Raw genomic sequence first — 14838 nt, forward strand, 5'->3', positions numbered from 1 at the left:
AAGAGCCTTTTCCGCCTCCCCCTCCAACATGGTGGTTTGGTATAGAGAGGCTGCCTGGACCCTCCACTTCCACTGCTGTAGCATATGGCAACAAATAACTGTCTGGGGTACAGGAAACTAGGCTTATACCACCAATTCATTTCATAAGGGGCACCTACAGGCTATTGGCTGCAGTGGAAATGGCTGTTGGTGACAATCAGTACAGGTCAAATTCAAATCAGGGACCTCTATAGGCCAACACTTTTCCTATCAGTTAAAGGCTTGCTGAGTAACCAGTGAGGAAACACAGGGTGATGTTCTCACCATTCCACTAGCTTTATAATAAATGTTTTAAACATTTTTGATAAGAGCAATAGTTAAAGAAGGAAATTACTAACTAGTAACCAAAGAATTCAGTGTTTGATTCACACAAATATTTGCTTATTGTGCTATTACTGTACTAAACGGATTACAACTTCAGGCAAAGTGTCTTTTTTCTTTTAAATACTAAAAATATAGTTGATTCTTTTTATTATCTGCCAGGTTTCAGGTTTCCTGTACAGTTTCAGAATCATCTCAGACATTACCGACATGAGATTTGCCTGAAAAAAAAAAATGCATTCTCCATTTAATTGTCATTGGCAACTTTCAGATTTTCCCACTAGATTTTTCTTGTAAAATCTTACGTTTCACACCACTCAACGGTGACCACTTAAAACATTATTTTACATTAGCATTAACATCTAAGATCAGTTACACAGAAAGCTGTGAGTGGGCTGAGCTGAGTATCATTTTCTCTTTTACATTACCATAATCCTAATAAAATGATTGCAACCACTTCTGATCATTAATCTCACTTCATGAGAAGAATTTTTGAGTGTAAATTTTCTCAATTTAAGAAAGCAAACCCATAACAAAAAGTAAAACTGCAGAAAATTAAAAGGACACCCCTCAACTGCAGATAGCTAGTTGTGTGTATACCTATAAAAAGACACAATCAAATGAGAGGGAGATGACTGGTATTTGGCATTGAAAATCAAGCCACTTATTTAGGAGCTTAACCTTAGGCACCTACTTTTGAAAATCTTGGCCTTCATCAGTAAATGTAAAATATTCATAAGTCATAAGCATTTCATTAGGAATTCCCACAGAAGTTCTGGAATGCCAGCGTCAGCAATCTGGATGTCTGTATTGAAGCAAGATCTCAATCTTGGTCTCTCTGCTTTACAGAAGTCTAAAACTTCATTTTTATTAATCCATTGCTACTGTCCCTAATCAGACAGAATATCATCTATGTATGTGCTCTAGGAATTACTTTGGAGAAGTTCTAGGACCTGTGTTATACAGTTGAGTTGAGGAATATTCTTTGATTGAAAAGGTGAGTATACATTTACATGTAGAAAACAGGTCCATTCTGAAGCCTTTTCCTGCTATATTTCTGAATGCATAGGATCTTTTGCAGCATGACGATTATTAGGAAAAATACCTAGGTTTCAATCTGGAGCAACAGAAATAGCACTGAATTGAGTTTACCAAGTACAAGCGCCCACAAAACTAAAATGATCAAAGTAAAAATTGTCTATAAGAGCTGCTTTTAACAAATGAGGAATTTTGCATGTTTCCTACTGTAGATTCAGGTATTTGTAATGTAAACTATATTCTATCAAAACAAATTGATTTGTAACCATTACCTGTAAAGACTCTGAATCTTACCTGATAGGTAGGCTTGGAAGGATTAGATTTTTTTGACATTAAATGTTGTTTTCACTGTACACACACAAACCAACAACAAAATTTCCATCAATGATCATTGAACTTTACAGATAGGTAAAGTAAACAAAAAAATAAAAAAAAAATAAAAAAATTGCTTCTTGAGAACTTAGAGTTTGATTTAAGGATATATACTTTGTGTATTTTGATATGTGATGTTGACAATGTGTGTTGTATTGGTTATAAAGCTTTAACTTTTTGAATCTTTATGTCTAATGTCAGTAAATAATTATTGTCTGGACCCTCCCCCCCCCATAATTTCCTACAACTGTGGAAAGTTAATTTGATAATCTAAAAAAATGCTTAAAAATAAACATCAATATTCTCCATTGAAATTAAATTCTGCCTGCCAAGGCTAAATATAGCATAGAATACATTTCTATTGTTTTTCTTGCCACAGAAATTAGAATGAGAAAGCAAAGCAAACAAGAAGATTGACTTCAGTGCTAAACAGAACTCTCCATAAAGATATGGGAGGGTGGGGAATAAATTGTTTTAATTATTCAGATACGCATGGGGTCCCTCAAGTGATGATGTTGAAGGTAAGTGAAGAAAAAATAATTTTGTTCAACAGTACAGGGAGTTGTATTATCAGGAATAGATAAGGAATCTCCCTGTTCACACTCTTGCAGTGGATATTGTGCATCATACAAATGCATAGTCAGCAAAAATAAATTATTTAACCCATGGTTCTACAAATTTCTAGACGGGCAAACTCTTCTGCACCCACATGATACCTCGGTCTTGTCTTCACTTCTGGGGAGATCGACACTGCTGCAATTGATGCAGCGGGTGTTGATTTAGTGGGTCTAATGAAGACCCGCTAAATCAATGGCAGAGTACTCTCTGGTGGACTCCAGCTCCCCCAGAAGAGTAAGGTAAGTCGATCAGAGAGCATCTCCCGTTGATGCAGCGCAGTAAGTCAACCTATGCTGTGTAACATAGGTCAACTTATCCCGGTAGCGAAGACAAGCCCCTCAGTGACTTCACTGGGGCTTTGCCCGCGCTCAGAATTCCTCCCATACATGAGATTTTGGACCTTGGATTCTTAATTTGGAAAGATAAAAAATAGAAACTACTTTTGCTTTCTCTGTAAATGTCTTAAACAGCCAATGAATTTGCATTGTTTCAGCCACACCTGGGAATAAATGAATTCTAAAAATCTTTCACACACCCCCACTGATCTTTAAAAATAACTAGATCTGTTATTGAGACAATAGGAAATGAAATCATCATAGTTAGGTGGGTTCTTTCTGTCATGTACAACTCCTGGCTCCTTCGCAGTTAAGCCTGGGTTTTCAGTGTAAATTCTAAAAGCGCTGTCCACCTGAATGTATACATCTCAACTTAAATGTCAAGTTTCTTGACATAACACAACAGAAGGACAAGGGTCAAAACCTTCTCTCTCTGTGAAAGACCCAATATTCTCATATTTTTATTTTTACTATAATTTTCCAAAGTTGTATGTGTAATTACTTATAAAATTAAAGAATTAAGTATTTATTGGTAGTCTTATTTGTAGGCATTTTGTGGACTAGTCTGAAATCTAGTTTGATTTTATATTGTGGGGGGAGCGGGGGGAAAGCCTACAAAGTGGGGTAGAATAAAGGCTTGTAATGTAAATGTCTTTCCAGGTAACTTTTCTGAGTTCTTTGTTCAGACTAAGAATTAATGTGCTGATCAGCAGTTCTTTAATTTGCTGCCTAGATCTTGCAGGACGCAAATTATGATGTTATCTCGCTCTCGCTGTTAAAATTGTGATTGCTGTAATAACTCTTCAGCAATATCTTTCCTTATTGTTGCTGTTTCTATTTTAGGGTGTGAACGGAATGTCTGTGGATGAGAAGACTGAATCCCCCATGTATGTGTATGAGTCAACAGTCCATTGTACCAATATCCTCCTGTGCCTAAATGACCAGCGGAAGCAGGATATTCTCTGTGATGTGACTTTGATTGTGGAGGGGAAAGAGTTTCGAGCCCACCGGGCTGTGCTGGCTGCTTGCAGTGAATACTTCTTGCAGGCACTCGTTGGGCAGACGGAAAATGACCTGGTTGTCAGCCTGCCAGAGGAGGTACAGTATGTCATTATTCCTCTGTTGTAAAAACAAACCCCTCTTACATGGCATTAATGGTGTACTCGCTACTAGCCAGCTAACTCTCAAGGTCTTGAAAGATAAATCCAAATGTAGCACAGATTCTAGGATCTGACTCTGCGTGCCTGTTGCTGTGATTTTTCTGTTTTGGTTGGTTAAGAATTGTTGGATGCCCCTTGAGAGTTAAAGAATGAACGTATTCACAGAATCCTCTCTGCTGGAAAAAAGAGCCAGCATTTCAAACCAGTTACTATAGCAAAGCTTTAAAATGTTTGAGCTTCCTTTTCTCACCACTGCTAAAAGAGTAGTACCCAAACAGAGGTCACTTAATGAATATAGCTCCATTCAGTACATTATCTGGACCCAGGTATTCTTCTGGTTTTCTAGACAGGAAATTTAAAAGGGCCATTTGGCTCTCAGAAAGTGGGTTATTGTTTAAAAATCATTTGAATTGTCACATTATTTTGGGTCTCATTGCCACCCTTCCCTTTTCAGCAGCGAGTATTTTGGTGGTTCTTGTTCCTTTCCCTGTATTTCTCGCTCAGCTTTGTTTCCTTTCCCTTCCGCTCATCACTAGTATGATATTTAACTGCCTCAAGCCACGTGATTTATGCTGAAAAACATGTGCTGAACAAATTATTTTGGAAAATAATTTTGTAGGTGTTAAAGATACAGAATGGTCCAAATAGCAGTGGACAGGGGGCATTAAAGACAGAGTTCACTGAAAAGTTCACCTTTTGTCGTTGTTGTTGTTTCCCATGAAATCACACCTGCTGGCTTCCACTCTATTGCGATTCCCTAGCATGCATCAATCTGACTTACCAGCTACACAGGGCTCACTTGTGGCTTTGCCAGGAGGAGATGTTGTGTTGGATTGCAACCCCTGGCCACATCAGAGTCACAAAATACTCTGCTTCCCACTGCTCTGTGGTGGAAGTACACTGTACCAGGTAACTCACTGGGTGCACTGGGGCTGCTATGTTCTCTTGCTCTCTTATACAGGCATGCAGTGGTAGTAAAGATGTTATCTATGGCGTGTCAGAGGAGCATGAAGCTACCTGATCTGTAGGTAAATGGTGTTCTAGGGAGACTAACAAATTGTTTCAACATTAATTATTTTATACCCATTGGAATTAAAATAACATTTTTAAAATTAGGCCATTTACATAAAATTTCCATGTACCTGATTCCCTGTGGGCTGGCTCTACTGAGGCACCATTTATTGTTCATATTAAAACAATTAACAACAATAATACTGTAGCTTTGATGTTACATCGTGGTGCAAATTAGTGAATAACAATGGAAGTCAGTCAATGTAACTTCATGAGTCCTGAAACTAAAGCAGTAAACTTCAGTCAGTTATGTATTGAATGCCCCTTTGCCTCTGGCTCCTTCAGATAATTTTGTGTCTAACTTCTTAGTTCTTGTCTTTAAAATATATTTTTTGGGTTGTCTCTAAATTTCTTGGCTTTTGAAGGTTTAAATTGACCTTAAAGTTACTTTAATGCATGTTTAGTTGTACATCACCTTTGTGTTTTAAGGCAGTCACCCTGAGCAGTACAGTTGTCATTTAAACCATGTCAGAGCCTCAAATAGTCTTGCTATTAATTATATTTCTACACCGTATTATTGCCGGTTGTGCAGATTTACACACAGCCCGATTGAAATAGATGATGCAAGTACCCGATTAATTTTAACGTGACGTCGCAAACTAAAAATAAAATGGGGTAAAAAATAATTTGTCATAAATAAACTGTAGTCCAGTACCATTTCCTTAAGACTTCATTCATATCATATAGGACACACTAGTACCTGCATTATGTTTCTACACAATGTTAGTTAATAATCTTACTGCGGAAAAACCTATTTAACTTGGTGGTGTATGCAGTCTCTTTATTGTAAAGCAACTTTTGGTAATATTAAAAAAAAGAGAGAATACGAAACATACCTCGTGACACTGCTATTAAAATATAAAGACTGTTCCTACCACATAAGTAATATTGTTCCAACCATACATGATTTCTATTATGTACAATCGCCATTAAAATAAATAGTATGAGCATTATTTTCAGGTTAATATGAGACTGTTACTTAAAAAAAAAAAGTAAGCAAAACAGCTGTAGAGATTTAGGGCTAAATTCTCTGCTACCGTACTCCATTGAAGTCAGTGGAACTATACCAGCAGAGAATCTGGCTTTTAATACTTTTCAGTGGTCTGAGAATGTAAGGGATAAGTGTTGTTAGTTTTCCATTGACGTAGATTTATTACATGGCAACAAGGTTTTACTTTTTTTAGATTGACTGAGATAATTCTATTTCAGTCAGAGCAGGGATACAATATAGGTACTGGTTTCTTACATACATAAATCCCTGTGCTGATAGGCTAAGAAGCCTGATTTGTTCAATCACTGGTTTATTTGAATAAATATACGTATGTAAATTCTTTAACTTTAATTGTCTAACAACCATTTTTAACCAATTGGAGCACAAGGATATGCATAATCACAGTACAGTAATTTCTCAGTTACTATATGATGCATATGCAAATTTCTCTACTTTTGTTGGCTGTTCTAATTTGGCTGTTTTGATATGCTCCTATACTTTATATCAGTGGTTCCCAAACTTGTTCCGCCGCTTGTGCAGTGAAAGCCCCTGGTGGGCCGGGCCAGTTTGTTTACCTGCCGCGTCTGCAGGTTCGGCCAGTTGCAGCTCCCAGTGGCTGCGGTTCGCTGCTCCAGGCCAATGGGAGCTGCTGGAAGCGGTGCGGGCCGAGGGACATACTGTTTGAAGCTGTATGCCATCATCAAAGATGGCTGCCTGGGCTTCTTGCTTCCTTTAGCAGAATCAAAAAACCTTCAAATTTTGCAAGGGGGATCAGGAAAATACGACGAAGCATTTAATTCACATTTATTACGATAATTTTTCCAGTCCTTCTAGTTCACTAGGTAATACCTATATCCTAGGCAAAGAACTTTTCAGACTCAGAGGTTTTCTATAAATACTTAATGCTGTGGTGTTTTTTAGAAAAGGCTAATTTACCTTGAGATATAGCTGGTACCACAAGAACAAAAGTACCCTTAAGTTATCCTTTTTAAATAGCCCTGATGGCTCAAAAACTCACTAAATGGCTTGTAATATAACAAAAATATTTCTAAACGAGCCACACAAGCATCAGGTTTTAAATTCTCTTTGTGCTTTGAAATGGCAGAAATGTGAAATCATAAAAATAGGAGTTAGTGTCCAGTGAAGGCTTAAATGTGGCACTGGTGTACAGAAAGGCATAAAAGCAGTTACCAACATACTTACCTAATGTCAATACTTAGCTCATCTGAGTTGGGTTGTTTGGTTTTGTTTTTTTTAAACCGAAGCTTATTTTTAACTATCCAAAATAATAAATCTTCCTTTGAAGATTTAAGTTGCAGATTTTGTTTTCTGTTTAGAGGCTGGAATTAGGACACTTGGACCCTCGTCAAATTTATAATAGTTGTCTAGTTTAAACAATGGGTGGACTGATTTAAAATCATTTTTGTTTTTTAAAAAAATCTATTCGTTTTTACCATATTGAAATTAATTAAATATCATACCTTGCGTACCCACAGAAAGTGGAACTGGTTTAATTTAAATTGTTTTTTAAGCCAGTGCAAACTGTTGCGTTAGATGTTCTTACGTTGGTTTAAGAGTAGCTTGTTTTGGTTTAGTTTAAACCTTTTCCTAATCAACTTAAGCCAAATTAGTACAGGCTATTTTTATATCAACTCAAGAGTGTCCACACAGCCTTTTACATTGGTCCAACTAAATAGATTTCAGATAACACCATTAGTTAATTTGCATATAGACAACCATTAGAAAAATGAGCATGTAATAAATCCATAGATTACTGCAAAGGAGAATTATTAAGAACCATGTCTATGAATCTTAATTTTATAAAAGTTTTCCTCTCACTCGATTTTATTTGCTCTCCAAAAATTGTACATTTAATTTTTACTATCCTATTTTTCAGTAGTTTTCTGATAGGTTCTTGTTAAAAGTGAGCCAAATTAATTCTTTTCTTGGAAAATATTAAGTTTCAAAAATTATTCATTTGATCCATATCCCTAACTGTTGTGTTTTATTTAATCACAGAAACTGGTCTTCCTTCCTTTAACAAGGCACTTAATTAAGCTTTTAATTCATGATAAGAAGTTAAATATCACTTGGGAGTTTTTTTTAATGGCTTCCACTTCCCATCCAGATTACAAAAAATAAGGTGTGAGAGAGAGACATACGTGGCTGTCAGCCAAGGGTATTGTAGGTCATGCCAATATTAGCTGGCAGCAGGCCATTATCCAATTAACATTGCTTCATCGCTGCAAGTAATAGCTCTTGAGTAGATGATTGAGTCATTCATGCTGTAGTGGTACTTTACTCGAGAAAGAGCCAGTACGTCTAAGAATAGGTTTCTTATTCACTGTTATTACCTGCCTTGCTTTGCCAATAAAAGTGCAGGGGCATTTAGTGCCTGTCTAGAAGCCAAAAGCTGAACAGAAGAAAAGCATCGATTATATATCTCATTTCTTTGCTTCCTGAAAATTGAGACTTCACTTAAACTCAGAAAGTGTTTAAAAACTACTGTCACAAGAAAATAAGAATCCCAAGCTAACATAACCAAAGCCAGAATCCACAGTCCTGCTTTCAGTTTTGCCTTTTCTTTTAGATTTTGGTGTTTGGAACAAATTTTAGGAACTCAAGAAGGAAAATCCATTAAGAGGATTAGGTAACTTTCCCAAACACTATGGGATTCTCTCTGTCTGGCATTTTTGAGTTGTGTTAGATGCAAGAACCTGGAATGGCAGGTTTGTCTCTCCACCAACTGACCAACAGGTACCACTGGCATTATAAGAATGATTTTCTCATTCTCAATTAACTTTTCTATCTGTATCCCTTTCCTCCCTTGAAGCTGTTTGATTTTGTGGTTCCCAGTGCCTCTACTGTCTGAAGTGGACTTGAATGTCAGAAAAAATCCACAGGTGATGCTGAGTGGTTAAATAGACATTTCTAAGGCTAATAAACGCTACCAGGAGAGAGAAAGGAATGTCATTTTATTTTGTTTTTTGTTTTTCACTGTTCGGAGAATGATGTTTAGAAGTAAGATAGCTCACACTATGTAAGAAATGCCTTTGCCTTCTTAAAGCCTTTTGCCTTAACCTGAGACTCATTGTAAAATTTGCCATTTTTCCATGATGACCGGTCCCTAAAATCTGTCATCTATTTCTTAAACGTGCATGGACTCACTCCTGGGGTAGTTAATCTTTCCAAGGAGGAATGCGGTGCTGAGAGAGATTCAGGCTGCCAAAGGCTGAGTATGCTGGAAAGTTAATGCATTCAGCACCTTGGGTGGGATGGAACCAGGCATCTAACCTTAATGTGTTTCTTAACCAACAGCAATGAGAAATACTGGCACTGTTAGCTATCCATGCCAGCCTGCCGGCCTGAGGAAAAAATGCTGGGAATTAACCAACAAAAGATGAATAGATGAATTGGGTTCAGGAGAAAATCAAAGGCAGGATGCAGGAGGTGAACTATTACAGTACGCTGGTGGCTGAAGGAGATTACTATTCCTTTTTATCTTTATAGAAATAAATAGTATTCTCTTACTGTGCCTCTTTTCTCTCTGTGTGCACTGTGTGTACACATGAATATAATATTTTTAAGGAATTAATTGACTGGCCTTTGGAGGAAGCTCCTCAGGAGCTTGGAATAGAAGGGTTCTGTATAAAGTGGAAGGGGAAAAAGACAATGTGAGGCTAAAATAATCTGCATGATGCCTTGTTCCTCAATTGGGGAGATACTGTCCACTGATGGACAACTACAAAAGCTCCTCTTCCCTTGGTACTCCAAAGAGCAGCATTAGGACTATCTAACGTTAACTCTCAGAGAGTAGTAGGGTTTAAAGCGGTAGTCCTTTTTCATGCCTGCATCAGCTATTAATGTTCTTTGCAAATCACAATCGCTGGCTGGAATTATTTCTGTCATTGACTCAGCAGACTGTACTAATCTGACTTCCATCCGCTACCACCGACCCCTCTATTTGCAGAGCTGTCTGTGGAATGATAAGAGTTACATCCATCAAACCCTCAAAGCTACTAATAAAGCCAAGCCCTATACACATTTATATTTCATGAGCCTGAGACCACCGGTGCCATTCTCATTAATCCCCAAGCATGGTAACCACGTCTCTTAAGGATTTTTACTTTGCATTCAGTTTTATAGAGTCATTGTGTGGAATGTGTACCGTTGTTCAGATTTCATTCCTGGCACACACATCAGTGAATCCAGAAGAACTACTGCAGTGTGCACTGGAGAGGTATATTGGGAATAATGTTTAGTATACATATAAATCTAGATGGGTTTAGTGGCATGATTCTGGGTCAGGAGAAGCCACAATAAATACAGAAAATTAAATCATAACACCTTCTCTACCTCCTCCCCTGAAAACTGCAAGAAAGTACATATTTAAATCTGAAATTCCAGCCATATCCCACCCATTTGTGGCTGGGCATTGTAGAGCACTTGAGCATTGTGTGATTTCACATATCCTGCATGATGCTATACCTGTCCACAGTGGAATGGGACCTGAATGATTTGGTATTGGCTGATATATAGCCACTCTGTGGATGGCATGACTGCCTCTACTTTTGTATGTGCAATTTCAGTGTCAGTAGTTAGCTTCTGATTTCTTCTGATGAAGAAAAATGAAACGTGTTCCTGTTCTGATTCACTGCATTGTGAAGAGAACTAAGTGAAAACACATACTAAGGAAAACATTTCAAAGCTTGGAAGTAATTGCTTTCCCTCCCCCTGGTGGTGGCATGTGCTCTTTTTTTCCCCCAATCACATAAAAATGCACCACTGAAATGAAAATGGAAAATAAACACATAGTCCATTCACCACTAGTGTCAGTGGGCACAACCCCATTGCCGTTGTTAGAGTTGCACCCCTTGTGCCAGTAGTGAATTTGGCTGATGGGATTTTACATGGTGTCTTTCCAACAGTATGTTAAGTGCAGGCTCTCTTGCTTGTAAATCACAAACACAATTTAAAATTTAAAAGGAGCCCTGCCAAATAGTTGCTACTTGAAGAGAGTGCTAAATGCATGGGTAGCCATAGGTGTGTATTCTTGTATAATAACAGTGAGGATGTCCTACTTTATTTACATTAAATATTTGGGAATGGATAGCATGCGTGAAAATAAGATGGCTTTAAAATGTTGTTGCTTTCCTTCTTAAGTACAGTATTGTTTAACTCGCTTCCCTTGCAACTTTAAAGGTCTTCTCCATTTTCCCCCTTTATACACATGCTTCTTCCCTTCCCTTCCCTTTCTGAAAGGCATTGCCTTTATTTGTGATCATGCTATGGTGCAGGAAGACTGACTATCCGCTCTTCATAGAGACCACAAACACCATTCTTTTTGTATGCCAGAAGGGACTGATAGAGGCTAATCATGTTGAGGCCTGGTCTAAAGTCCATGGAAAGATTCCCATTGACTTCCACTGGGCTTAGACTCAATCTCGTAGGGGGACCTTCCCTTCCTGTGCTGAGCACACCACCTCCTCAGCATGCCTATGAACTCAGGATAAGAGTATCTTACCCTTATATAGCACCTTTTGTCACAAAGGATCCCTGAGTGCATTTCAAACTATATTGGCTAATCATCTCAGGTACCATTGAAATGCAGCCCCTTCTGGGGTTAAACACTGCATAGCAGCGGTCCACAAAAGTTAAGAATGGGAAGTGAAGAATATCATATCCAATCTGAAACTGAAGTGCAGTATTTAGGTGGGCAGAATACAACTTACCCATATTGGAATTTGCAAAGGACACTGGGTTAAACGCACCTCTTATGAATAATACCACAGGGTTTTTAATGATTGCAAGTAGACAAATGCTCAGTTTTTTGCATTGTGGCAGCTGGCACTTTGTGCTGCATAGTGCCCCATTCCACCATGCTGGGGCTTTGGACCAGTACCAAATCATCACCACTGCTTCTTGCAATATCTATGGGTTCTTTGGACGTCTCCTATCCAAGTACTGACTCAACCTAACTCTGCTGAAAGCTGTGTTGGGAGACTTCAGTTTGGGAGGTACATGCTAGAGGTCTTATGCAGCCCGTAGTAAAACATCCAATTTTCTAAAACTTATAGATGATGATTTTCCAATTCAAAAAGTATTGCACTCAACACAAGGTAACTAATCTGGAACTCATCATGATAAAGATGAATTAATCACTAGACTGGAAGTTGGTAGTTGTCTAAGGATCAGTCATCGAGATAAACAGATAGTCCCAACCAGTAATACATATATGCTTTGTGCTTCAAAGGGGTTAATTTCCCAAATCTGAGAGAACTTGTGAGTTGCATCGATAGGGAGGACTAAATTAGATTGAAAATGTGAATGAAAATTAGGAGTTCTTAAAGAAGAGTTTTTACGAGCTGTCCAAAAAGATACAATTCCACAATCAAGAAAGAGGACAACTGCGGGTAAAAGCCCCATCCTGGTTCAGTGGCAGTGTGAAGGCCACAGTTGGAATAAAAGAGCAGCATATAACAAATGGAAAAAAGGCAAAATAGATAGCAATCAATATCAATTGGAAGTTACGAAGTGTGGAAAATTGATAAGGGAAGTGAAGGTCATTAGGGAAAAATGCATGGCTGGCCAGGCTAAGGACAATAATATCATGACTGGGGCTAGTGGCTGGAGCAAGAGACAGCATAGGAAGTTAGTAACACAAGCCAAGAGTCAGAGCCTGAATCAGAGTCAGGAGTCATGCCAAGGATCAGAGTTGTAGTCAGGACTCAAACCAGGGGTCAGAATTGGAGTTGGGAGGCAAACCAAGAGTTAGGCAAGAACAAGGAACAGGTCATGAAAGCAGGAACCAGAGACAAATTGGGAAAGCAGGGCTCAAATTCACCCAGTTGCATGGACAACTTCCTGTGCCTGATTCTGACTAAAATAGCACAGTTGGACCAGTCGGTGGGGCCAGGCACTCCTCCACTCAGAACATCTGTGCATGGTGCCTTTGGTGGGTCTGGAATTCCATTAGTCACTCAACCCACCAGTTACTCACAGGCTCCCAGGATGTGTACGACACCCAGGATGTGAAGGTTGCCTGGGGACCCATGGATCCTCACAAAGAAAAAGGATTTGTTTTAAAGTATGTTAGGAACAAAACAAATCCTAGCAATGATACTGGCTCATTATTAGATGGAAATATTAAAATTGTTAAGACTGATGCAGGAAAGGCAGAAGTATTTCATAAGTATTTCTGCTGTGCATTGGATATACAGGATGATGTACTCGTATCATGAGAGGATTATGAAGTACCTCTAGTCCATTAGTAACTGAGGAGGATGTTGAAAAACATCTACTAGGGATAATCATTTTTAAATCAGCAGGCCTAGTTAACTTGCACACAAGAGTCCTAAGGAGTTGACTGAGGAGATCTCTGGACACTGATGTTAATTTTTAATAATGGAAGACCAGGGAAATTCCAGAAAACTGGAAAAGTGCTAATGTGCCAGGATTCAAAAAGGGCAAGCAGAATGATCTAGCTGTGTGCTGGTTAGCCTTACTTCAATTCATATAAAATAAAAAAAAACCTTTTTGCCATTCCCTGCCTAAATTTCCTCACCACTCCAGAGTATTCTTTCGGATTTAGGTTTGTCTTTTCTAGGTTCCTGTTACCCACTGCTGGGCTGCACCTCTTCAGCTCCTGGCTTCTCTTCTGAGGCTTCTGACCTCTGCAGTCAGCTTCCTTCAGCTTTGGCTGGTCCCACAGTTCATAGGTCCCCTCTCCCTCCTAAAGCCTGTCCCTTGTGTGCCTCTTTCTCTGAGTCCCTCTACATTTTTAAATGGAAGTTAGGAGCCTGGGTACCTTTGTGGACCTGGGCCTTTGTTCCCCTGTCCTCTTCCCCTCCCTGCAGACAAGATGGGTCAAACTAGATCTCCTAGACATCAGACAGCCCATTGTTCTAGGGTGCTCTCATTTGAACAGGAACCATTCAGGTTACCGACTCTCCATTGTCCTTGGTCCAGGGACAACGGAACTGTGGGAGAGGAGGTGAGACAGTGGGGCCTGATCTGTTTCTGCCCCTGCATGTTGTTCTGCTACATATTCTGGGAACCAGTGTTCTCTGTAAAAAGGACATGGAGGTGAGAGCAGGACCCACAGGATTGGCCTGGGGAGTAGAAAGGAAAAATGGTGATGGGGCCGGGAGCAGCTTTCCCCTAGTGGCTGGTGAGAGAGAGACAAACCACTGGTACCACCCTTTCCCAGCTTGGAGTTGGCTGCCCACCCCCCACCAACTCTGAATAGCTCCCTCACTCCGGTTGTTTTAATTTAGATGGAATATATGGGTTAAAGGTGCTAACATAACCCAGTCACTGTCCAACATTAAACAGCATAAAACAAGGTATACAAACACTTCAACCTACTTAGTACTACGGCAAACACACCATTAAAAATCCTTTTAACTTTTTATGAAAGATACAAAAAAGAAGGAAAAACAGATATTTTACATTTCAAATGCTTTATATAAGAGTTTCATTTTAACAGCATCCCTTGTTCCCTTTCCCTTTAGCTGTAGACAGTTTTTAAAAAGAAAACCCTCCTGTTGTGTGGTAGTCAAAGATGATAATAACTGTCCTTTTTGGGGAAAAGAGAAGAAGTTAATTGAGATGGGCTGGACATATTGCTGCTGCTGTTAAAGTCCAGTGTTGTTTCATCTCAGGTAGTGTTTGGGAGCAGGTAGGGTAGTGACGGCATCAAGCTCCCTCTCTCTAGCCCACTTTAGTCAGGATGATGAAGGCCCCGGGTCCCAAGAGACAGTGTTAGTGGCAGCCATGATGGTGAAGCTCTCGCCATAAGCCTCCATCTGTTCTTTCTTTCTGCTCCTTTACTCATTTGCATGTTTTCCCCACAAAATCTGACATCCCAATTTTAGCTCATCAACTTCAGGTT

General features: G+C 39.0%; 1 protein-coding gene across 2 annotated transcripts in view; it reads left to right on the forward strand.

Moving 5' to 3' along the window:
* BACH2 (BTB domain and CNC homolog 2) overlaps positions 1-14838 on the forward strand; it is a 255426-nt gene that overhangs the window by 186891 nt on the left and 53697 nt on the right. For both annotated transcript variants that reach the window (XM_054023809.1, XM_054023810.1), the window contains one exon: positions 3567-3821. In XM_054023809.1, coding sequence (XP_053879784.1) covers positions 3579-3821 — 243 coding nt within the window. In that variant the 5' untranslated portion in view covers positions 3567-3578. The remainder of the gene's footprint in view (positions 1-3566; positions 3822-14838) is intronic.

This window comes from Malaclemys terrapin, chromosome 3 (assembly GCF_027887155.1).
Source record: "Malaclemys terrapin pileata isolate rMalTer1 chromosome 3, rMalTer1.hap1, whole genome shotgun sequence".
Lineage (NCBI taxonomy): Eukaryota > Metazoa > Chordata > Testudines > Emydidae > Malaclemys > Malaclemys terrapin.